This window comes from Oncorhynchus keta, unplaced genomic scaffold (genome assembly GCF_023373465.1).
Source record: "Oncorhynchus keta strain PuntledgeMale-10-30-2019 unplaced genomic scaffold, Oket_V2 Un_contig_3902_pilon_pilon, whole genome shotgun sequence".
In the NCBI taxonomy this organism is placed as follows: domain Eukaryota; kingdom Metazoa; phylum Chordata; class Actinopteri; order Salmoniformes; family Salmonidae; genus Oncorhynchus; species Oncorhynchus keta.
The window spans coordinates 45,001-70,130 of record NW_026287492.1 but is presented as its reverse complement, the minus strand read 5'-3'; the positions used below and the strand labels follow the sequence as shown (position 1 = coordinate 70,130).

At 50.8% G+C, this 25,130-nt stretch overlaps 1 protein-coding gene across 1 annotated transcript in view; it reads left to right on the top strand.

The window, feature by feature from the left end:
- LOC127924272 (E3 ubiquitin-protein ligase TRAF7-like) overlaps positions 1-25,130 on the top strand; it is a 69,917-nt gene that overhangs the window by 3,031 nt on the left and 41,756 nt on the right. Inside the window, 9 exon segments of the mRNA XM_052508832.1 lie at positions 2,806-3,005; positions 6,493-6,584; positions 10,359-10,475; positions 11,717-11,809; positions 12,162-12,195; positions 12,931-13,210; positions 18,818-18,952; positions 21,199-21,294; positions 23,026-23,147. Of these exon segments, the coding sequence (XP_052364792.1) occupies positions 2,954-3,005; positions 6,493-6,584; positions 10,359-10,475; positions 11,717-11,809; positions 12,162-12,195; positions 12,931-13,210; positions 18,818-18,952; positions 21,199-21,294; positions 23,026-23,147 (1,021 nt within the window). The 5' untranslated portion in view covers positions 2,806-2,953.

Here is a 25,130-nt window from a genome sequence, read left to right as displayed (position 1 = left end):
ATGGTAACCTGTTGGTCTGATCTCAGATGGTAACCTGTTGGTTCTGATCTCAGATGGTAACCTGTTGGTTCTGATCTCAGATGGTAACCTGTTGGTTAACCTGGTTCTGATCTCAGATGGTAACCTGTTGGTTCTGATCTCAGATGGTAACCTGTTGGTTCTGATCTCAGATGGTAACCTGTTGGTTCTGATCTCAGATGGTAACCTGTTGGTTCTGATCTCAGATGGTAACCTGTTGGTTCTGATCTCAGATGGTAACCTGTTGGTTCTGATCCCAGATGGTAACCTGTTGGTTCTGATCTCAGATGGTAACCTGTTGGTTCTGATCTCAGATGGTAACCTGTTGGTTCTGATCTCAGATGGTAACCTGTTGGTTCTGATCTCAGATGGTAACCTGTTGGTTCTGATCTCAGATGGTAACCTGTTGGTTCTGATCTCAGATGATGGTAACCTGTTGGTTCTGATCTCAGATGATGGTAACCTGTTGGTTCTGATCTCAGATGATGGTAACCTGTTGGTTCTGATCTCAGATGATGGTAACCTGTTGGTTCTGATCTCAGATGATGGTAACCTGTTGGTTCTGATCTCAGATGATGGTAACCTGTTGGTTCTGATCTCAGATGGTAACCTGTCGGTTCTGATCTCAGATGGTAACCTGTCGGTTCTGATCTCAGATGGTAACCTGTCGGTTCTGATCTCAGATGGTAACCTGTCGGTTCTGATCTCAGATGGTAACCTGTTGGTTCTGATCCCAGATGGTAACCTGTTGGTTCTGATCTCAGATGGTAACCTGTTGGTCTGATCTCAGATGATGGTAACCTGTCGGGTCTGATCTCAGATGATGGTAACCTGTCGGTCTGATCTCAGATGATGGTAACCTGTCGGTTCTGATCTCAGATGATGGTAACCTGTCGGTTCTGATCTCAGATGATGGTAACCTGTCGGTTCTGATCTCAGATGATGGTAACCTGTCGGTTCTGATCTCAGATGATGGTAACCTGTCGGTTCTGATCTCAGATGGGAACCTGTTGGTTCTGATCTCAGATGGGAACCTGTTGGTTCTGATCTCAGATGGGAACCTGTTGGTTCTGATCTCAGATGGGAACCTGTTGGTTCTGATCTCAGATGGGAACCTGTTGGTTCTGATCTCAGATGGGAACCTGTTGGTTCTGATCTCAGATGGGAACCTGTTGGTTCTGATCTCAGATGGGAACCTGTTGGTTCTGATCTCAGATGGGAACCTGTTGGTTCTGATCTCAGATGGGAACCTGTTGGTTCTGATCTCAGATGGGAACCTGTCGGTTCTGATCTCAGATGGGAACCTGTCGGTTCTGATCTCAGATGGGAACCTGTCGGTTCTGATCTCAGATGGTAACCTGTCGGTTCTGATCTCAGATGGTAACCTGTCGGTTCTGATCTCAGATGGTAACCTGTCGGTTCTGATCTCAGATGGTAACCTGTCGGTTCTGATCTCAGATGGGAACCTGTCGGTTCTGATCTCAGATGGTAACCTGTTGGTTCTGATCTCAGATGGTAACCTGTCGGTTCTGATCTCAGATGGTAACCTGTTGGTTCTGATCTCAGATGGTAACCTGTCGGTTCTGATCTCAGATGGTAACCTGTTGGTTCTGATCTCAGATGGTAACCTGTCGGTTCTGATCTCAGATGGTAACCTGTCGGTTCTGATCTCAGATGGTAACCTGTCGGTTCTGATCTCAGATGGTAACCTGTCGGTTCTGATCTCAGATGGGAACCTGTCGGTTCTGATCTCAGATGGGAACCTGTCGGTTCTGATCTCAGATGGTAACCGGTCGGTTCTGATCTCAGATGGGAACCTTGGTTCTGATCTCAGATGGGAACCGGTTGGTTCTGATCTCAGATGGTGGTAACCTGTTGGTTCTGATCTCAGATGGTGGTAACCTGTTGGTTCTGATCTCAGATGGTGGTAACCTGTCGGTTCTGATCTCAGATGGTGGTAACCTGTCGGTTCTGATCTCAGATGGTGGTAACCTGTTGGTTCTGATCTCAGATGGTGGTAACCTGTTGGTTCTGATCTCAGATGGTGGTAACCTGTTGGTTCTGATCTCAGATGGTGGTAACCTGTTGGTTCTGATCTCAGATGGTGGTAACCTGTTGGTTCTGATCTCAGATGGTGGTAACCTGTTGGTTCTGATCTCAGATGGTGGTAACCTGTTGGTTCTGATCTCAGATGGTGGTAACCTGTTGGTTCTGATCTCAGATGGTGGTAACCTGTCGGTTCTGATCTCAGATGGTGGTAACCTGTCGGTTCTGATCTCAGATGGTGGTAACCTGTTGGTTCTGATCTCAGATGGTGGTAACCTGTTGGTTCTGATCTCAGATGGTGGTAACCTGTTGGTTCTGATCTCAGATGGTGGTAACCTGTTGGTTCTGATCTCAGATGGTGGTAACCTGTTGGTTCTGATCTCAGATGGTGGTAACCTGTTGGTTCTGATCTCAGATGGTGGTAACCTGTTGGTTCTGATCTCAGATGGTGGTAACCTGTTGGTTCTGATCTCAGATGGTAACCTGTTGGTTCTGATCCCAGATGGTAACCTGTTGGTCTGACATTAGGGTCAATGGGTTTGTCATTTGTTGAGTTGGAACAGTTCCCATTAGATTGCAGACCTGTCACCAGTCTTATTAGAAGTGATCAAGAGTAATCCTGGCCATGTCCACTCTGTGGGCTCCCCTGATCTCTGACCTCTGACCTCCTGTACCACCCCCCCCCCCGGACTGTGTCCAGTGTGTGGGTTCCCCTGACCTCTGACCTCCTGTACCCCCCAGGCTGTAGACGGTTGTGGGTTGTGAGCAGCAGTGAGTGTCCTCTACTCCAGCACCTCCAGAGCACCAGCAGCAGCCCGCCACCCATCCAGACATCTCAACCCCCCCTCCCTCAGCCAGACCCCCCCCAGCGGGGTGACAACCCACCAGCATGGAGGCCTCCTTCGGCCCCACCTTCTCAGCCGTGGTTCCTGGAGCTAAAAGTGAGTCCACCTCAGGAGAACCTCTGTCAGGGAAAAAACTCTGATGAGGAATCATGTCAGCAACATCCTGGAAGTGTAACCTCAGACAAAGCCCTAGGTCAGACGTAGAAATATATCATCTAGATTCTATGGTGTCAGTTTAACCTCAGACAAAGCCCTAGGTCAGACGTAGAAATATATCATCTAGATCAGGGGTGTCAAACTCATTTCGCATCGTGGGCCACATACGGCCTAGGGAGATGTCAAGTGGGCCGGACCATTAAAATTATACCATACTCTGCTATAAATAACAGAGGCAAATTTGCCCTTCAAATCTGCATCACACTGCAAATCAATTATCTCTAGCTGAATTTCTGATCGGCAGATCAGAAGCTTTAACTGTGAAAGGTGAGCCTGAAAATTCTGTCTCAGTTCACCAAATACCTGAAAACGTTTCTCAAACTCCCAGCAGTAGTCCTGCAATTTTGTCTTTGTACCGTTTCATGTCCGCATCAGGTCTGGTCACACACACATCTCTCAGACAGGGGTAATGAGCAGGGTTGCCATTTGCCAGTTGCATCTCCCACAAAGTCAGCTTCAACTTAAATGCATGTATGTTGTCAAACTGTGTGACAACTTTTTGATCCTTGCAACATTTTGTTCAGATTGTTCAAGTGTTCAGTAATATCAACCAAGAATGCAAGGTCCCGTAGCCATTCCTGAGATTGTAATTCCAACACCGGTTTTCCTTTTTCTCCATGAACTGTCCGATTTCCTCTCGTAGATCAAAGAAATGCCTCAGCACAGCGCCTCGGCTTAACCATCTCACTTCAGTGTGGTATGGCAGGCTGTGGGTAATGTTGCTGTCGCTGAGAAGTTTGTCAAACTGACGATGGTTCAGACCTCTGGACCGGATGACTGTCGAACAACCACCTCCATGACGTGGTCCATTTTCAGCGACTTGCAACACAATGCCTCCTGTACAGTGAAATGTCCAGAAACGATCTCCTCCATTAAGGGCTTGTACTTTGTCTTTGAACTTTGTCAGACACCTGCCTTCTTTCCGACCATGGATGGCGCGCCGTCTGTAGCCAGGCTGACAGCGCGGGACCAGTCCACCTCCAGACCAATGCAGCAACGACAGAGCCAAAATGTCTCGGCTGTTGTGGTGTCCATCATTTACACCAACTCAGCAGAAACCCTTCAGTAACAGTCAATGTCTCATCAACTCCTCGAATAAATATGGCCAGTTGGGCCCGCCGTCTGTGATGTCAGTGCTCTCCCTCAGTCAATTGCCACGGAAAATGCAATAAATGACTTGACTCTCTGTTTCAATTGACTGTCTAAATCTGCCGATAGTTCGAAATCCTCTCTGCTATAGTATTCTCGTCAGGCTAATATTGGCAAAAGCCTGGAAGTGTAACCTCGGGACAAAGCCCGCCTTCATCATGCATCGTTTAACAAAGTCACCGTCGAAATATATCTAGATGCTAATGCTATTTCGCTAGCAATTAGGTAGCTGGCAGACGTGCTTCACTGACTTCTCAGGCTCTGGATGAAAGTTGACTGCTGTTTCCCAGACCCCCAGATTCGTTAATCTTATCTCTTCTCAGTTGTCCTTGACAAAGCCCTAGGTCGTCATATTTTCATGTGATGAGTCTATAGTGGCGTCGAATATTATATTCCTTCAATACCGGTCAACTTGTTGCAAACACACCAAGCACAAAGGTTTTCCGTGCATCTCTGTAAATAAATAGGACGTGGTCCATTTTCTTTGAAAATTCTACACTCCTTATCTACTTTTCTCCGTTTGGATAACGACATTTTGGCTAATGAGGGTGTAGCGGAGAGGTAGAGACCAAGGTATTATAATCTAACAAGCAGCAGATGGCGCATTGATACCGTCTGCTGTTTTCAGTCTTAATGCCTTGTCTTCTACTCTGATGGAAAGCCCCCTTAGGGATAATCCATGAATTGCAGCGAAAAAAATATTAATTCCATGTCTTTTAGATTTTTTCCACTTTCAAATTATCCTGACACTGGCCTGATCGAACCTCCTAGGGGTGCCGTTCCGGCCCGCGGGCCGTATGTTTGACACCATCTAGATTCTATGGTGTCAGTTTAACCTCACTGACAAAGCCCGAGGTCAGACGTAGAAATATATCATCTAGATTCTATGGTGTCATTTTAACCTCACTGACTAAGCCCTAGGTCAGTTTAACCTCACTGACAATATATCATCTAGATTCTATGGTGTCAGTTTAACCTCACTGACAAAGCCCTAGGTCAGATGTAGAAATATATCATCTAGATTCTATGGTGTCAGTTTAACCTCAGACAAAGCCCTAGGTCAGACGTAGAAATATATAATCTAGATTCTATGGTGTCAGTTTAACCTCACTGACTAAGCCCTAGGTCAGACGTAGAAATATATAATCTAGATTCTATGGTGTCAGTTTAACCTCAGACAAAGCCCTAGGTCAGATGTAGAAATATATAATCTAGATTCTATGGTGTCAGTTTAACCTCACTGACAAAGCCCTAGGTCAGACCCAAATATATAATCTAGATTCTATGGTGTCAGTTTAACCTCAGACAAAGCCCTAGGTCAGATGTAGAAATATATAATCTAGATTCTATGGTGTCAGTTTAACCTCACAAAGCCCTAAGGACCTAGATTCTATAGTGTCAGTTTAACCTCCCAGACCCTGTAGAAATATATAATCTAGATTCTATGGTGTCAGTTTAACCTCAGACAAAGCCCTAGGTCAGATGTAGAAATATATAATCTAGATTCTATGGTGTCAGTTTAACCTCACTGACTAAGCCCTAGGTCAGATGTAGAAATATATAATCTAGATTCTATGGTGTCAGTTTAACCTCACTGACTAAGCCCTAGGTCAGATGTAGAAATATATAATCTAGATTCTATGGTGTCAGTTTAACCTCACTGACTAAGCCCTAGGTCAGATGTAGAAATATATCATCTAGATTCTATGGTGTCAGTTTAACCTCACTGACTAAGCCCTAGGTCAGACGTAGAAATATATAATCTAGATTATATGGTGTCAGTTTAACCTCACTTACTAAACCCTAGGTGTGTCAGAGACATATAAATATATAATCTAGATTCTATGGTGTCAGTTTAACCTCAGACAAAGCCCTAGGTGTGTCAGACATAGAAATATATAATCTAGATTCTATGGTGTCAGCGATTTATTGTGGTAACTTCCTAGTGAGTATAAGGTAACTAACTATATGGTAGCTAGCTATATGCTAACTACATATTAACCCCAGACTCTCTTTCTCCGCTCTGTTAGTTTAAGGTCACTATGGTAACTGAATGGTTCCTAAATATGGTTAAGTTCAACTATAAGAGGACGAACGGTAACCCCAGACTCTCTCTCCACTCCGTGTTCACCTTAGTTTAAGGTCACTATGGTAACTGAATGGTTAAGTTAAACTATGAGATGACGAACGGTAACCCCAGACTCTCTCTCTGTTTCAGCGGAAGCCTCCGGTACCTACAAGCAGCACCGCCGTACCCCCTCCTCCTCCAGTACCCTCACATACTCGCCACGAGACGACGAGGATGGCATGGTACACACACACACACACGCACTGATTTAGCTCATGATCTCTTTGTGTTCTATAGAAATATAATGTATAGAAAATCTATTTATTTCAAGTTTATTTGACTGGTTCGTAGTTCAATAAAATGCTTTCGCTTGGAACATTCTGGAATATGTTCACATGGAAATCACCCGATGGTAATAAGGGCGTCGACCACGACGTCTTCGTCCCCACGGTGACAGACATTTCCCAACCGAAAGACTTGTCGCTTTCAGGAGGCGGGGAACACTAACCTGGACACGGATGAGTAAATCCTGCTACGACTTCTGACGAAAGATATAAAAACAGGCAAGAGGACTCTCAGGTAGAATCCTACGACACCGGGTCCTGACACTCGTCGGATGTGGCATGGGGGGCTTTCAAACTATCACGGATTTACAAAGGTAACCCAACCGCGAGCTGCCCAGTGACGCGAGCCCACCAGATGAGCTAAATACCGTCTATGCTCACTCTTGAGGCAAGCAACACTGAACCATGCACGAGCGCACCGACTGTTCCAGACGACTGTGTGAACCAACCTCTCTGTAGCTCATGTGAGTAAGATCTTTAAATAGGTTTAAGCTTCACAAGCAACACTGAACCATGCATGAGTGCACCGACTGTTCCAGACGACTGTGTGAACCAACCTCTCTGTAGCTCATGTGAGTAAGATCTTTAAATAGGTTTAAGCTTCACAAGCAACACTGAACCATGCACGAGCGCACCGACTGTTCCAGACGACTGTGTGAACCAACCTCTCTGTAGATCTTTAAATAGGTTTAACCTTCACAAGCAACACTGAACCATGCACGAGCGCACCGACTGTTCCAGACGACTGTGTGAACCAACCTCTCTGTAGATCTTTAAATAGGTTTAACCTTCACAAGCAACACTGAACCATGCACGAGCGCACCGACTGTTCCAGACGACTGTGTGAACCAACCTCTCTGTAGATCTTTAAATAGGTTTAACCTTCACAAGCAACACTGAACCATGCACGAGCGCACCGACTGTTCCAGACGACTGTGTGAACCAACCTCTCTGTAGCTCATGTGAGTAAGATCTTTAAATAGGTTTAACCTTCACAAGCAACACTGAACCATGCATGAGCGCACCGACTGTTCCAGACGACTGTGTGAACCAACCTCTCTGTAGATCTTTAAATAGGTTTTAACCTTCACAAGCAACACTGAACCATGCACGAGCGCACCGACTGTTCCAGACGACTGTGTGAACCAACCTCTCTGTAGATCTTTAAATAGGTTTTAATGTTCACAAGGACGCAGGAACAGACCGATTTACCAGGACACGTGTTCGGGCACTGGCCAGCTGGTTAGGGTCTTCACCCCGACTCCGTCTGTTCTACCGACATGTTTCAGACCATCATGGTCCCTGTGCCCAAAAAAATGCCATGGTTACCTGTCTGAATGACTATCGACCTGTTAGCACTTACATCTGTAGCCATGAAAGGCTTTGACTCGCATCAGCACTGTCATCCCAGAAACCCTAGACCCACACTCATCAGCACCGTCATCCCAGAAACCCCTAGACCCACACTCATCAGCACCGTCATCCCAGAAACCCTAGACCCACACTCATCAGCACCGTCATCCCAGAAACCCCTAGACCCACACTCATCAGCACCGTCATCCCAGAAACCCTAGACCCACACTCATCAGCACCGTCATCCCAGAAACCCCTAGACCCACACTCATCAGCACCGTCATCCCAGAAACCCTAGACCCACACTCATCAGCACCGTCATCCCAGAAACCCTAGACCCACACTCATCAGCACCGTCATCCCAGAAACCCTAGACCCACACTCATCAGCACCGTCATCCCAGAAGACCCACACTCATCAGACCAGGATGAGACGGCCTAGTTATCGTTACTCAGTACTGGTACCCTGTGTATATAACCTAGTTATCATTACTCACTACTGGTACCCTGTCTATATAACCTAGTTATCATTACTCAGTACTGGTACCCTGTCTATATAACCTAGTTATCGTGACTCAGTACTGGTACCCTGTGTGTATAACCTAGTTATCATTACTCAGTACTGGTACCCTGTGTATATAACCTAGTTATCATTACTCAGTACTGGTACCCTGTGTGTATAACCTAGCTATCATTACTCAGTACTGGTACCCTGTCTATATAACCTAGTTATCGTGACTCAGTACTGGTACCCTGTCTATATAACCTAGTTATCGTGACTCAGTACTGGTACCCTGTGTGTATAACCTAGTTATCATTACTCAGTACTGGTACCCTGTGTGTATAACCTAGTTATCATTACTCACTACTGGTACCCTGTCTATATAACCTAGTTATCATTACTCAGTACTGGTACCCTGTGTATATAACCTAGTTATCATTACTCAGTACTGGTACCCTGTGTGTATAACCTAGTTATCATTACTCAGTACTGGTACCCTGTGTGTATAACCTAGTTATCATTACTCAGTACTGGTACCCTGTGTATATAACCTAGTTATCATTACTCAGTACTGGTACCCTGTGTGTATAACCTAGCTATCATTACTCAGTACTGGTACCCTGTCTATATAACCTAGTTATCGTGACTCAGTACTGGTACCCTGTCTATATAACCTAGTTATCGTGACTCAGTACTGGTACCCTGTGTGTATAACCTAGTTATCATTACTCAGTACTGGTACCCTGTGTATATAACCTAGGTATCATTACTCAGTACTGGTACCCTGTCTATATAACCTAGTTATCGTGACTCAGTACTGGTACCCTGTCTATATAACCTAGTTATCATTACTCAGTACTGGTACCCTGTGTGTATAACCTAGCTATCATTACTCAGTACTGGTACCCTGTCTATATAACCTAGTTATCGTGACTCAGTACTGGTACCCTGTCTATATAACCTAGTTATCGTGACTCAGTACTGGTACCCTGTGTGTATAACCTAGCTATCATTACTCAGTACTGGTACCCTGTCTATATAACCTAGTTATCGTGACTCAGTACTGGTACCCTGTCTATATAACCTAGTTATCATTACTCAGTACTGGTACCCTGTGTATATAACCTAGTTATCATTACTCAGTACTGGTACCCTGTCTATATAACCTAGTTATCGTGACTCAGTACTGGTACCCTGTCTATATAACCTAGTTATCGTGACTCAGTACTGGTACCCTGTCTATATAACCTAGTTATCATTACTCAGTACTGGTACCCTGTCTATATAACCTAGTTATCATTACTCAGTACTGGTACCCTGTGTGTATAACCTAGTTATCATTACTCAGTACTGGTACCCTGTGTGTATAACCTAGCTATCATTACTCAGTACTGGTACCCTGTCTATATAACCTAGTTATCGTGACTCAGTACTGGTACCCTGTCTATATAACCTAGTTATCATTACTCAGTACTGGTACCCTGTCTATATAACCTAGTTATCGTGACTCAGTACTGGTACCCTGTCTATATAACCTAGTTATCGTGACTCAGTACTGGTACCCTGTGTGTATAACCTAGTTATCATTACTCAGTACTGGTACACTGTGTATATAACCGAGGTATCATTACTCAGTACTGGTACCCTGTCTATATAACCTAGTTATCGTGACTCAGTACTGGTACCCTGTCTATATAACCTAGTTATCATTACTCAGTACTGGTACCCTGTGTATATAACCTAGTTATCATTACTCAGTACTAGTACCCTGTGTGTAGTCCAACATGTCTCTCTCTCTCTGTCTCTATCCCCCCCCAGCTCCCCATCAGCACCCCGAGGCGTTCTGACTCTGCCATCTCGGTGCGTTCCCTTCTCTCTGAGTCCAACATGTCTCTCCGCTCGACCTTCTCTCTTCACGAGGACGACGACGACACGGTACGGCTACACTAATGATGCTAAAGGTGCTAACAATCCTTCAACATTAAATACGCTAACGCTATCGATGCCAATGTTAACTCGATGCTAACAATCCTTCAACATTAAATACGCTAACGCTATCGATGCCAATGTTAACTCAATGCTAATTATACTTCAATGGTACCCCGGTGCTATCGATGCTGACGATACCCCCAGTGCTATCGATGCTGACGATACCCCCGGTGCTATCGATGCTGACGATACCCCCGGTGCTATCGATGCTGACGATACCCCCGGTGCTATCGATGCTGACGATACCCCCGGTGCTATCGATGCTGACGATACCCCCGGTGCTATCGATGCTGCTGATACCCCGGTGCTATCGTGCTGCTGACTACCCCGGTGCTATCAATGCTGCTGATACCTGAATGCTAACTGTGCTGACTGATACCTGAATGCTAGTGATACCTGAATGCTAACTGTGCTAGTGATGCCTGAATGCTAGTGATACCTGAATGCTAACTGTGCTAGTGATACCTGAATGCTAACTGTGCTAGTGATACCTGAATGCTAACTGTGCTAGTGATGCCTGAATGCTAGTGATGCCTGGATGCTAACTGTGCTAGTGATGCCTGAATGCTAACTGTGCTGGTGATGCCTGGAATGCTAGTGATACCTGAATGCTAACTGTGCTAGTGATACCTGGAATGCTAGTGATGCCTGAATGCTAGTGATGCCTGAATGCTAACTGTGCTGAGTGATACCTGAATGCTAGTGATACCTGAATGCTAACTGTGCTAGTGATACCTTGAACTGTACTAGTGATACCTGAATGCTAGTGATACCTGAATGCTAACTGTGCTAGTGATACCTGAATGCTAGTGATACTTGAATGCTAACTGTGCTAGTGATACCTGAATGCTAGTGATACCTGAATGCTAACTGTGCTAGTGATTTGAAAATAAAAGAAAGCCGCACACTCTTGGAGCTCAGATGCAAAATGTAATACCAACGTTTCGACAGTGCTAGTGATACCTGAATGCTAACTGTGCTAGTGATACCTGAATGCTAGTGATACCTGAATGCTAACTGTGCTAGTGATACCTGAATGCTAACTGTGCTAGTGATGCCTGAATGCTAACTGTGCTAGTGATACCTGGATGCTAGTGATACCTGAATGCTAACTGTGCTAGTGATACCTGAATGCTAACTGTGCTAGTGATACCTGAATGCTAACTATGCTAATGATGTGTGTGTAGGAGCCCCTGGTGTTTGCAGAGCAGCCGTCGGTGAAGCTGTGTTGTCAGCTCTGCTGCAGCGTCTTCAAAGACCCTGTCATCACCACCTGTGGGGTGAGAGAAACCAGCCGCGAGCCTCTCACTTCCTCACCCTCTCCCTTATCCTCCTCACCCCTCCTCTCCTCTCCTTCAAAGACCCTGTCATCACCACCTGTGGGGTGAGAGAAACCAGCCGCGAGCCTCTCACTTCCTCACCCTCTCCCTTGTCCTCCTCACCCCTCCTCTCCTCACCCCTCCTTCAAAGACCCTGTCATCACCACCTGTGGGGTGAGAGAAACCAGCCGCTAGTCACTTCCTCACCCTCTCCCTTGTCCTCCTCTCCCCTCCTCACCCCTCCTCTCCTCTCCTCACCCCTCCTCTCCTCACAACCTCCTTCATTGACCACTGTCTCTCTCTCTCCCTCCAGCACACCTTCTGCAGGCGATGTGCCTTGACCTCCGGTAGGGGACTTTACCTTCCTACACTGTTAAATAGTTACACCTTTCCAGCATCACATAATTATATATATAATTGTTGTTACATTTGTTTATCTCTCGCTCTCCCTCTCTCTGCCCTCCTCCACCCCTCCTCTCTTTCTCCCTGTTCTCTCATTCTCCCCTCCTCCTCCTGTCTGCTCTCTCGCTCTCCCTCTCTCTGCCCTCCTCCATCCCCATCTTTCTCCTGTTCTCTCATTCTCCCCTCCTCCTCCCTGTTCTCTCCCTCTCTCCCCTCCTCCTCCCTGTTCTCTCCCTCTCTCCCCTCCTCCTCCCTGTTCTCTCCCTCTCTCCCCTCCTCCTCCCTGTTCTCTCCCTCTCTCCCCTCCTCCTCCCTGTTCTCTCCCTCTCTCCCCTCCTCCTCCCTGTTCTCTCCCTCTCTCCCCTCCTCCTCCCTGTTCTCTCCCTCTCTCCCCTCCTCCTCCCTGTTCTCTCCCTCTCTCCCCTCCTCCTCCCTGTTCTCTCCCTCTCTCCCCTCCTCCTCCCTGTTCTCTCCCTCTCTCCCCTCCTCCTCCCTGTTCTCTCCCTCTCTCCCCTCCTCCTCCCCGTTCTCTCCCTCTCTCCCCTCCTCCTCCCCGTTTTCTCCTCCTCCCCTCCCCTCCTCCTCCCCTCCCCTCCACCCCCTCCTCCCTCCCCTCCTCCACCCCTCCTCCTCCCTCTCCCCCCTCCTCCTCCTCCTCCCCTCCTCCTCCCCTCCTCTAGATAAGTGTCCGGTGGACACGGCTAAGTTGACGGTGGTGGTGAACAACATAGCCGTAGCAGAACAGATAGGAGAGCTGTTTATCCACTGTAAATACGGCTGCCGGCTCTTAAACACCAGCCCCACTTCCCCTAACGGGGCCGGAGGAGGGGCTTCCCCTAACGGGGCCGGAGGAGGCACTGCTGCTAGTCGGGGTGAAGGGACACCTAAGATGGGAGGACCTGGGAACTTTGAGGTTGATCCAATGGGCTGTCCTTTTACCATCAAGCTCACCACACGCAAGTAAGGGTTAGGCGTTTCGGAAAAGCCATGTTTCAGTTTCCAAAAGCGATCCTCCTCGGAGGAGCCCCCTTTGGTGGTTAGATGTTTCAGAGAAACGTCCCTTTGCTGGTTAGACGGGAGGGAACGATCCCCTTTGCTGGTTAGGCGTTTCAGGAAAGCGATCCCCTTGGTGGTTAGGCGTCGAGGGAAACGATCCCCTTTGCTGGTTAGGCGTTTCAGGGAAACGATCCCCTTTAGCTGGTTAGGCTGTTGGAGGGAAACGATCCCCTTTGGTGGTTAGACGTTGGAGGGAAACTCCCCTTTGCTGGTTAGGCGTTTCCAGGGAAGCGATCCCCTTTGGTGGTTAGACGTCGGAGGGAAACCCTTTGGTGGTTAGACGTTTCAGGAAACGATCCCCTTTGGTGGTTAGGCGTTGGAGGGAAACGATCCCCCTTTGGTGGTTAGGCGTTTCCGGAGGGTTTCCGGAAGCGATCCCCTTTGGTGGTTAGGCCTTTGGAAAGCCCCTTTGCTGGTTAGGTTGGAGGAAAGCGATCCCCTTTGCTGGTTAGGCGTTTCAGGGAAACGATCCCCTTTGGTGGTTAGGCGTTGCCGAGCGTGGAGGGAAACGATCCCCTTTGGTGGTTAGACGTTTCAGGGAAGCGATCCCCTTTGGTGGTTAGGCGTTTCAGGGAAAGCGATCCCCTTTGCTGGTTAGGCGTTGGAGGGAAACGATTCCCTTTTGGTGGTTAGGCGCTGGTTAGACGTTGGAGGGAAAATGATCCCCTTTGGTGGTTAGGCGTTTCAGGGAAACGATCCCCTTTGCTGGTTAGGCGTTGGAGGAAAAGCGATCCCCTTTGCTGGTTAGGCGTTGGAGGGAAACGATCCCTTTGCTGGTTAGGCGTTTCAGGGAAGCGATCCCCTTTGCTGGTTAGGCGTTTCAGGAAACGATCCCCTTTGGTGGTTAGGCGTTGGGTTAGGCGTTGGAGGGAAACGATCCCCTTTGCTGGTTAGGCGTTGGAGGGAAACGATCCCCTTTGCTGGTTAGGCGTTTCAGGGAAACGATCCCCTTTGGTGGTTAGGCGTTTCAGGAAAGCGATCCCCTTTGCTGGTTAGATGTTTCAGGGGAAACGATCCCCTTTGCTGGTTAGGCGTTGGAGGGAAACGATCCCCTTTGCTGTTAGGCGTTGGAGGAAACGATCCCCTTTGCTGGTTAGACGTTGGAGGAAAGCGATCCCCTTTCCTGGTTAGGCGTTTCAGGGAAACGATCCCCTGGTTAGACGTCGAGGGAAACGATTTTGGTGGTTAGGCGTTTCAGGGAAACGATCCCCTTTGGTGGTTAGGCGTTTCAGGAGAAGCGATCCCTTTGCTGGTTAGGCGTTTCAGGAGAAGCGATCCCCTTTGCTGGTTAGGCGTTGGAGGAAACGATCCCTTTGCTGGTTAGGCGTTTCCAGGGAAACGATCCCCTTTGGTGGTTAGGCGTTGGAGGGAAACGATCCCTTTGCTGGTTAGACGTTTCAGGAAAGCGATCCCCTTTGCTGGTTAGGCGTTGGAGGAAGCGATCCCCTTTGCTGGTTAGGCGTTTCAGGAAAGCGATCCCCTTTGGTGGTTAGGCGTTTCAGGGAAACGATCCCCTTTGCTGGTTAGGCGTTTCAGGGAAGCGATCCCTTTGCTGGTTAGGCGTTTCAGGGAAAAGCGATCCCTTTGGTGGTTAGGCGTTTCAGGGGAAGCGATCCCCTTTGCTGGTTAGGCGTTGGAGGAAGCGATCCCCTTTGCTGGTTAGGCGTTGGAGAAGCGTTTTGGTGGTTAGGCGGGAAACGATCCCCTTTGGTGGTTAGGCGTTTCAGGGAAACGATCCCCTTTGCTGGTTAGGCGTTGGAGGGAAGCGATCCCTTTGGTGGTTAGGCGTTGGAGGGAAACGATCCCCTTTGCTGGTTAGACGTTGGAGGAAACGATCCCCTTTGCTGGTTAGGCGTTTCAGGAAACGATCCCCTTTGCTGGTTAGGCGTTTCAGGGAAGCGATCCCCTTTGGTGGTTAGGCGTTTCAGGGAAAGCGATCCCCTTTGCTGGTTAGGCGTTGGAGGGAAACGATCCCCTTTGGTGGTTAGACGTTGGAGGGAAATGATCCCCTTTGGTGGTTAGGCGTTTCCGGGAAACGATCCCCTTTGCTGGTTAGGCGTTGGAGGGAAACGATCCCTTTGCTGGTTAGGCGTTTCAGGGAAACGATCCCCTTTGGTGGTTAGACGTTTCGATCCCCTTTTGCTTTGGTGGTTAGGCGTTTCCGGAAACGATCCCCTTTGGTGGTTAGACGCGGAGGAAACGATCCCCTTTGCTGGTTAGACGAGGGAAACGATCCCCTTTGCTGGTTAGGTTAGGCGTTTTGGTGGTTAGGCGTTTCAGGGAAACGATCCCCTTTGGTGGTTAGGCGTTTCAGGAAGCGATCCCCTTTGGTGGTTAGGCGTTGGAGGGAAACGATCCCCTTTGCTGGTTAGACGTTTCAGGGAAACGATCCCCTTTGCTGGTTAGACGTTTCAGGGAAACGATCCCCTTGGTTAGACGTTTCAGGGAAACGATCCCCTTTGCTGGTTAGACGTTTCAGGGAAACGATCCCCTTTGCTGGTTAGACGTTGGAGGGAAACGATCCCCTTTGGTGGTTAGACGTTTCAGGGAAACGATCCCCTTTGGTGGTTAGACGTCGGAGGGAAACGATCCCCTTTGGTGGTTAGACGTTTCAGGGAAACGATCCCCTTTGGTGGTTAGACGTTGGAGGGAAACGATCCCCTTTGGTGGTTAGACGTTTCAGGGAAACGATCCCCTTTGCTGGTTAGACGTTGGAGGGAAACGATCCCCTTTGCTGGTTAGGCGTTGGAAACGATCCCTTTGCTGGTTAGGCGAAACGATCCCCTTTGCTGGTTAGGCGTTTCGGAGGAAACGATCCCCTTTGCTGGTTAGGCGTTTCGGGGAAACGATCCCCTTTGGTGGTTAGGCGTTTCCCCTTTGCTGGTTAGGGAAACGATCCCCTTTGCTGGTTAGACGTTGGAGGAAGCGATCCCCTTTGGTGGTTAGGCGTTTCGGGAAACGATCCCCTTTGCTGGTTAGGCGTTGGAGGGAAACGATCCCCTTTGCTGGTTAGGCGTTGGAGGGAAACGATCCCCTTTGGTGGTTAGGCGTTGGAGGGAAACGATCCCCTTTGCTGGTTAGTTTCAGGGAAACGATCCCCTTTGCTGGTTAGGCGTTTCGGGAAACGATCCCCTTTGCTGGTTAGGCGTTGGAGGAAAGCGATCCCCTTTGCTGGTTAGGCGTTGGGAAAGCGATCCCCTTTGCTGGTTAGGCGTTTCAGGAGAAGCGATCCCCTTTGCTGGTTAGGCGTTGGAGGGAAGCGATCCCTTTGCTGGTTAGGCGTTTCAGGAAACGATCCCCTTTGGTGGTTAGACGTTGGAGGGAAACGATCCCCTTTGGTGGTTAGGCGTTGGAGGGAAGCGATCCCCTTTGCTGGTTAGGCGTCGGAGGAAACGATCCCCTTTGGTGGTTAGGCGTTTCAGGGAAACGATCCCCTTTGGTGGTTAGGCGTTTCAGGGAAGCGATCCCCTTTGGTGGTTAGGCGTTTCAGGAAGCGATCCCCTTTGGTGGTTAGGCGTTTCAGGCGTTTTGGAGGTTAGGCGTTTCCCCCTTTGCTGGTTAGGCGTTTCCCCTTTGCTGGTTAGGAAAGCGATCCCCTTTGCTGGTTAGGTTTTCAGGCGTCCCTATCCCCTTTGCTGGTTAAGAGCCCGGTTAGGCGTCGGAGGAAGCGATCCCCTTTGCTGGTTAGGCGTCGGAGGGAAGCGATCCCCTTTGCTGGTTAGGCGTTGGAGGAAAGCGATCCCCTTTGCTGGTTAGGGAAGCGATTTTGTTGGTTAGACCCCCCTTTGGTGGTTAGGTCGAGGAAAGCGATCCCCTTTGCTGGTTAGGCGTTGGAGGAAACGATCCCCTTTGCGGTTAGGCGTTGGAGGGAAACGATCCCCTTTGCTGGTTAGGCGTTGGAGGGAAACGATCCCCTTTGCGGTTAGGCGTTAGGCGTTTTGGGTTAGGCGTTTCAGGGAAGCGATCCCCTTTGGTGGTTAGGCGTTGGAGGAATCCTTTGGTGGTTAGCGATCCCCTTTGCTGGTTAGGCGTTGGAGGGAAACGATCCCCTTTGCTGGTTAGGCGTTGGAGGGAAGCGATCCCCTTTGCTGGTTAGGCGTTTCCGGGAAACGATCCCCTTTGGTGGTTAGGCGTTGGAGGGAAAGCGATCCCCTTTGCTGGTTAGGCGTTGGAGGGAAGCGATCCCCTTTGCTGGTTAGACGCGTTTCAGGCGTCCCCCTTTGCTGGTTAGATGTTTCAGGGAAGCGATCCCTTTGCTGGTTAGGCGTTTTGGTGGTTAGGCAGGGAAACGTCCACTTTGCTGGTTAGGCGTTTCTGGGAAACGATTCCCTTTGCTGGTTAGACGTCGGAGGAAACGATCCCCTTTGCTGGTTAGGCGTTTCAGGAAACGATCCCTTTGCTGGTTAGACGTTGGAGGAAGCGATCCCCTTTGGTGGTTAGACGTCGGAGGAAACGATCCCCTTTGCTGGTTAGGCGTTTCAGGGAAGCGATCCCCTTTGCTGGTTAGGCGTTGGAGGGAAGCGATCCCCTTTGGTGGTTAGGCGTTTCAGGGAAAGCGATTCCCTTTGCTGGTTAGACGTCGGAGGGGAAACGATCCCCTTTGCTGGTTGGACGTCGGAGGGAAACGATCCCCTTTGCTGGTTAGTTAGGGACGTTTCAGGTTAGGAAACGATCCCCTTTCCTGGTTAGGCTCCGATCCTTCCTGGTTAGATGTCGGAGGGAAAGGAAGCGATCCCCTTTGGTGGTTAGATGTCGGAGGAAGCGATCCCCTTTGCTGGTTAGGCGTTGGAGGGTTAAGCGATCCCTTGCGGTTAGGCGTTGGAGGGGAAACAATCCCCTTTGCCGGTTAGGCGTCGGAGGGAATCGATCCCCTTTGCCGGTTAGGCGTCGGAGAGGAAAACGCGATCCCCTTTGCGGTTAGGCGTCGGAGGGAAGCGATCCCCTTTGCGGTTAGGCGTCGGAGGAAACGATCCCCTTTGCCGGTTAGACGTCGGAGGAAGCGATCCCCTTTGCCGGTTAGGCGTCGGAGGGAAGCTTGATCCCCTTTGCGGTTTCGAGGTTAGGCGTTGGAGGGAAGCGATCCCCTTTGCCGGTTAGGCGTTGGAGGAAGCATCCCCTTTGCGGTTAGGCGTTGGAGGAAACGATCCCCTTTGCTGGTTAGACGTTGGAGGAAGCGATCCCCTTTGCCGGTTAGGCGTCGGAGGAAACGATCCCCTTTGCGGTTAGGCGTCGGAGGAAGCGATCCCCTTTGGTGGTTAGAGTTTCAGGTCGGAACGATCCCCTTTGCTGGTTAGACGTCGGAGGGAAACGATCCCCTTTGCTGGTTAGAGCGTCGGAGGAAACGATCCCCTTTGCCCCTAGGCGTTTCAGGAACGATCCCCTTTGCTGGTTAGAGGGAAACGATCCCCTTTGGTGGTTAGACGTCGGAGGGAAACGTCCCCTTTGCTGGTTAGACGTCGGAGGGAAAGCGATCCCCAGAGCTGTGACCTGATGTTGACCTCTGACCTGCAGGGAGCACGAGGTGAGCTGTGACTACCGTCCAGTGCGCTGTCCCAACAACCCCTCCTGCCCTCCTCTCCTCACCATGAACCTGGAGGGACACCTTAAGGAATGTGAACACATCAAGTGCCCTCACTCCAAATACGGGTAGGTCACTTACACACACATGTCCCCTCTTCCTCCCAGAGCAGCATTGAGTCAGTCACGTTGTCCCCTCTTCCTCCCAGAACAGCATTGAGTCAGTCACGTTGTCCCCTCTTCCTCCCAGAACAGCATTGAGTCAGTCACGTTGTCCCTCTTCCTCCCAGAACAGCATTGAGTCAGTCACGTTGTCCCCTCTTCCTCCCAGAACAGCATTGAGTCAGTCACGTTGTCCCCTCTTCCTCCCAGAACAGCATTGAGTCAGTCACGTTGTCCCCTCTTCCTCCCAGAACAGCATTGAGTCAGTCAGAACAGCATTGTCAGTCACGTTGTCCCCTCTTCCTCCCAGAACAGCATTGAGTCAGTCACGTTGTCCCCTCTTCCTCCCAGAACAGCATTGAGTCAGTCACGTTGTCCCCTCTTCCTCCCAGAACAGCATTGAGTCAGTCACGTTGTCCCTCTTCCTCCCAGAACAGCATTGAGTCAGTCTTGTCCCCCCCTCTTCCTCCCAGAGCAGCATTGAGTCAGTCACGTTGTCTCCTCTTCCTCCCAGAGCATTGAGTCAGTCACGTTGTCCCTCTTCCTCCCAGAACAGCATTGAGTCAGTCACGTTGTCCCCTCTTCCTCCCAGAACAGCATTGAGTCAGTCACGTTGTCCCTCTTCCTCCCAGAACAGCATTGAGTCCAGTCCGTTGTCCCCTCTTCCTCCCAGAGCAGCATTGAGTCAGTCACGTTGTCCCCTCTTCCTCCCAGAACAGCATTGAGTCAGTCACGTTGTCCCCTCTTCCTCCCAGAACAGCATTGAGAACAGCATCAGTCACGTTGTCCCCTCTTCCTCCCAGAACAGCATTGAGTCAGTCACGTTGTCCCCTCTTCCTCCCAGAGCAGCATTGAGTCAGTCACGTTGTCCCCTCTTCCTCCCAGAACAGCATTGAGTCAGTCACGTTGTCCCCTCTTCCTCCCAGAGCAGCATTGAGTCAGTCACGTTGTCCCTCTTCCTCCCAGAACAGCATTGAGTCAGTCACGTTGTCCCCTCTTCCTCCCAGAGCAGCATTGAGTCAGTCACGTTGTCCCCTCTTCCTCCCAGAGCATTGAGTCATTTGTCCCCTCTTCCTCCCAGAGTCATTGAGTCAGTCACGTTGTCCCCTCTTCCTCCCAGAGCAGCATTGAGTCAGTCACGTTGTCCCCTCTTCCTCCCAGAACAGCATTGAGTCAGTCACGTTGTCCCCTCTTCCTCCCAGAACAGCATTGAGTCAGTCACGTTGTCTCCTCTTCCTCCCAGAACAGCATTGAGTCAGTCACATTGTCTCCTCTTCCTCCCAGAACAGCATTGAGTCAGTCACGTTGTCCCCTCTGACAGGGATATAACCACAGGGTGGGGAATCATCCCACACATAAAGTATAAACACACACCGACCCCCCCTCCCAGACCTCATGTCTGACCCTCTCTCACTGACCCCTGTCTGACCCCTCACTCTCCTTCTCCTCAGATGTGCGTTTATCGGTAACCAGGATACGTATTCCACACACCTGGACCCCTGTCTGACCCCTCTCTCCCCTATCTGACCCCCTGTCTGACCCCTCTCTCTCCCTGTCTGACCCCTGTCTGACCCCATGTCTGACCCCTCTCTCTCCCCCTGTCTGACCCCATGTCTGACCCCCTCACGACCCCTGACTTCCTCCCAGTCTGACCCCCTCTCTCCTTCTCCTCAGATGTGCGTTTATCGGTAACCAGGATACGTATTCCCACACCTGGACCCCCTGTCTGACCCCTCTCTCCCCCTGTCTGACCCCCTGTCTGACCCCTCTCCTCCCTGTCTGACCCCTGCCTGACCCCATGTCTGACCCCTGTCTGACCCCTGTCTGACCCCTCTCTCTCCTGTCTGACCCCCTGTCCCAGAACAGCATTGACCCCTGTCTGACCCCCTGTCTGACCATTTCTCTCACTGTCTGACCCCATGTCGGACCCCTGTCTGACCCCCCTCTCTCTCCTGTCTGACCCCTGTCTGACCCCTCTCTCCCTGTCTGACCCCTGTCGGACCCCCTGTCAGACCCCTGTCTGACCCCTGTCTGACCCCTCTCTCCCCCTGTCGGACCCCATGTCTGACCCCATGTCCTGACCCCTGTCTGACCCCTCTCTCCCCTATCTGACCCCCTGTCTGACCCCTCTCTCCCCCTGTCTGACCCCATGTCTGACCCTCTCTCTGACCCCTCTGACCCCCTTTCTGACCCCTCTCTCTCCTTCTCCTCAGATGTGCGTTTATCGGTAACCAGGATACATATTCCACACACCTGGACCTGTGTAAGTTTGAAGGGCTGAAGGAGTTCCTGCAGCAGACAGATGACAGGTACGTACAACCATGAGGTACAGGTGACCCTCCCTCTCTCCCCAGAGCAGCATGATTGGTTCCATGTTGACCCTCCCTCTCTCCCAGATTGGTTCCATGTTGACCCTCCCTCTCTCCCTGATTGGTTCCATGTTGACCCTCCCTCTCTCCCTGATTGGTTCCATGTTGACCCTCCCTCTCTCCCTGATAGGTTGACCCTCCCCCTCTCCCCAGAACAGCATGATTGGTTCCATGTTGACCCTCCCTCTCTCCCTGATAGGTTCCATGACCCTCCCTCTCTCCCTGATAGGTTCCATGTTGACCCTCCCTCTCTCCCTGATTGGTTCCATGTTGACCCTCCCCCTCTCCTGATTGGTTCCATGTTGACCCTCCCTCTCTCCCTGATAGGTTGACCCTCCCTCTCCCCTGATAGGTTGACCCTCCTCTCTCCCTGATTGGTTCCATGTTGACCCTCCCTCTCTCCCTGATAGGTTGACCCTCCCCCTCTCCCTGATTGGTTCCATGTTGACCCTCCCTCTCTCCCTGATTGGTTCCATGTTGACCCTCCCCTCCCTGATTGGTTCCATGTTGACCCTCCCTCTCTCCCTGATTGGTTCCATGTTGACCCTCCTCTCTCCCTGATAGGTTCCATGTTGACCCTCCCCCTCTCCCTGATAGGTTCCATGAGATGCAGGTGACCCTGTCTCAGAAGGACCAGGACATTGCCTTCCTGAGGTCCATGTTGACCCTCCCTCTCTCCCCTGATAGGTTCCATGTTGACCCTCCCCTCTCCCTGATAGGTTGACCCTCCCTCTCTCCCTGATTGGTTCCATGTTGACCCTCCCTCTCTCCCTGATTGGTTCCATGTTGACCCTCCCTCTCTCCCTGATTGGTTCCATGTTGACCCTCCCCTCTCCCTGATAGGTTCCATGAGATGCAGGTGACCCTGTCTCAGAAGGACCAGGACATTGCCTTCCTGAGGTCCATGTTGACCCTCCCCCTCTCCCTGATAGGTTCCATGTTGACCCTCCCCTCTCCCTGAGGTTCCATGAGATGCAGGTGACCCTGTCTCAGAAGGACCAGGACATTGCCTTCCTGAGGTCCATGTTGACCCCTCCCCTCTCCCTGATAGGTTCCATGTTGACCCTCCCCCCTCTCCCCTGATAGGTTCCATGAGATGCAGGTGACCCTGTCTCAGAAGGACCAGGACATTGCCTTCCTGCGGTCCATGTTGACCCTCCCCTCTCCCTGATAGGTTCCATGTTGACCCTCCCCCTCTCCCTGATAGGTTCCATGAGATGCAGGTGACCCTGTCTCAGAAGGACCAGGACATTGCCTTCCTGAGGTCCATGTTGACCCTCCCTCTCTCCCTGATTGGTTCCATGAGATGCAGGTGACCCTGTCTCAGAAGGACCAGGACATTGCCTTCCTGAGGTCCATGTTGACCCTCCCCCTCCCCTGATTGGTTCCATGTTGACCCTCCCCCTTCTCCCTGATAGGTTCCATGAGATGCAGGTGACCCTGTCTCAGAAGGACCAGGACATTGCCTTCTGCGGTCCATGTTGACCCTCCCCTCTCCCTGATAGGTTCCATGTTGACCCTCCCTCTCTCCCCCTGATTGGTTCCATGTTGACCCTCCCTCTCTCCCTGATTGGTTCCATGTTGACCCTCCCTCTCTCCCTGATTGGTTCCATGTTGACCCTCCCTCTCTCCCCTGATAGGTTCCATGTTGACCTCCCCTCTCCCTGATAGGTTCCATGAGATGCAGGTGACCCTGTCTCAGAAGGACCAGGACATTGCCTTCCTGAGGTCCATGTTGGGGAAACTGTCTGAGAAACTGGACCAGCTGGAGAAGAACCTGGAACTGAAGTTTGGTATGGGGGGTGGGGTTGACCTGGGGGGGGTTCTGAACTGGGGGGGTGTATGTTTCTGACCTTGGGGGGTGTGTGTTTCTGTGTGTGTTTCTGACCTGGGGGTGTGTGTTTTCTGACCTGGGGGTATGTATTTCTGACCTGGGGGTGTGTGTTTCTGACCTGGGGGTGTGTGTTTCTGACCTGGGGGTGTGTGTTTCTGACCTGGGGGTGTGTGTTTCTGACCTGGGGGTGTGTGTTTCTGACCTGGGGGGGTGTATGTTTCTGACCTGGGGGTGTATGTTTCTGACCTGGGGGTGTATGTTTCTGACCTGGGGGGTCTATGTTTCTGACCTGGGGGTGTGTTTCTGACCTGGGGGTCTATGTTTCTGACCTGGGGGTCTATGTTTCTGACCTGGGGGTGTGTTTCTGACCTGGGGGTGTATGTTTCTGACCTGAGGGGTGTATGTTTCTGACCTGGGGGTGTATGTTTCTGACCTGGGGGTGTATGTTTCTGACCTGGGGGTGTATGTTTCTGACCTGGGGGTGTGTGTTTCTGACCTGGGGGTGTGTGTTTCTGACCTGGGGGTGTGTGTTTCTGACCTGGGGGGGGTTTCTGACCTGGGGGGTGGGGTGTTTCTGACCTGGGGGTGTGTATGTTTCTGACCTGGGGGTGTATGTTTCTGACCTGGGGGGTGTGTTTCTGACCTGGGGGTGTGTTTCTGACCTGGGGGTGTGTTTCTGACCTGGGGGTGTATGTTTCTGACCTGGGGGTGTATGTTTCTGACCTGGGGGTGTATGTTTCTGACCTGGGGGTGTATGTTTCTGACCTGGGGGTGTATGTTTCTGACCTGGGGGTGTGTGTTTCTGACCTGGGGGTGTATGTTTCTGACCTGGGGGTGTGTTTCTGACCTGGGGGGGTGTGTTTGTTTCTGACCTGGGGGGTGTATGTTTCTGACCTGGGGGTGTATGTTTCTGACCTGGGGGTGTGTTTCTGACCTGGGGGTGTGTTTCTGACCTGGGGGGTGTATGTTTCTGACCTGGGGGTGTGTTTCTGACCTGGGGGGTGTGTTTCTGACCTGGGGGTGTGTGTTTCTGACCTGGGGGTGTGTGTTTCTGACCTGGGGGGTGTATGTTTCTGACCTGGGGGTGTGTGTTTCTGACCTGGGGGTGTATGTTTCTGACCTGGGGGTGTGTGTTTCTGACCTGGGGGTGTGTTTCTGACCTGGGGGTGTTGTTTCTGACCTGGGGGTGTGTTTCTGACCTGGGGTGTGTTTCTGACCTGGGGGTGTATGTTTCTGACCTGGGGGTGTGTTTCTGACCTGGGGGTGTGTTTCTGACCTGGGGTGTGTGTTTCTGACCTGGGGGTGTGTGTTTCTGACCTGGGGGTGTGTGTTTCTGACCTGGGGGTGTGTGTTTCTGACCTGGGGGTGTGTGTTTCTGACCTGGGGGGTGTGTGTTTCTGACCTGGGGGGTGTGTGTTTCTGACCTGGGGGTGTGTGTTTCTGACCTGGGGGTGTGTGTTTCTGACCTGGGGGTGTGTTTCTGACCTGGGGGTGTGTTTCTGACCTGGGGGTGTGTTTCTGACCTGGGGGTGTGTTCCAGACCTGGGGGTGTGTTTCCAGACCTGGGGGTGTGTGTTTCTGACCTGGGGGTGTGTGTTTCTGACCTGGGGGTGTGTTTCTGACCTGGGGGTGTGTGTTTCTGACCTGGGGGTGTGTGTTTCTGACCTGGGGGGTGTGTTTCTGACCTGGGGGGTGTGTTTCTGACCTGGGGGTGTGTTTCTGACCTGGGGGCGGTGTGTTTCTGACCTGGGGGGTGTGTTTCTGACCTGGGGGCGGTGTGTTTCTGACCTGGGGGTGTATGTTTCTGACCTGGGGGTGTATGTTTCTGACCTGGGGGTCTATGTTTCTGACCTGGGGGTGTGTTTCTGACCTGGGGGTCTATGTTTCTGACCTGGGGGTCTATGTTTCTGACCTGGGGGTGTGTTTCTGACCTGGGGGTGTA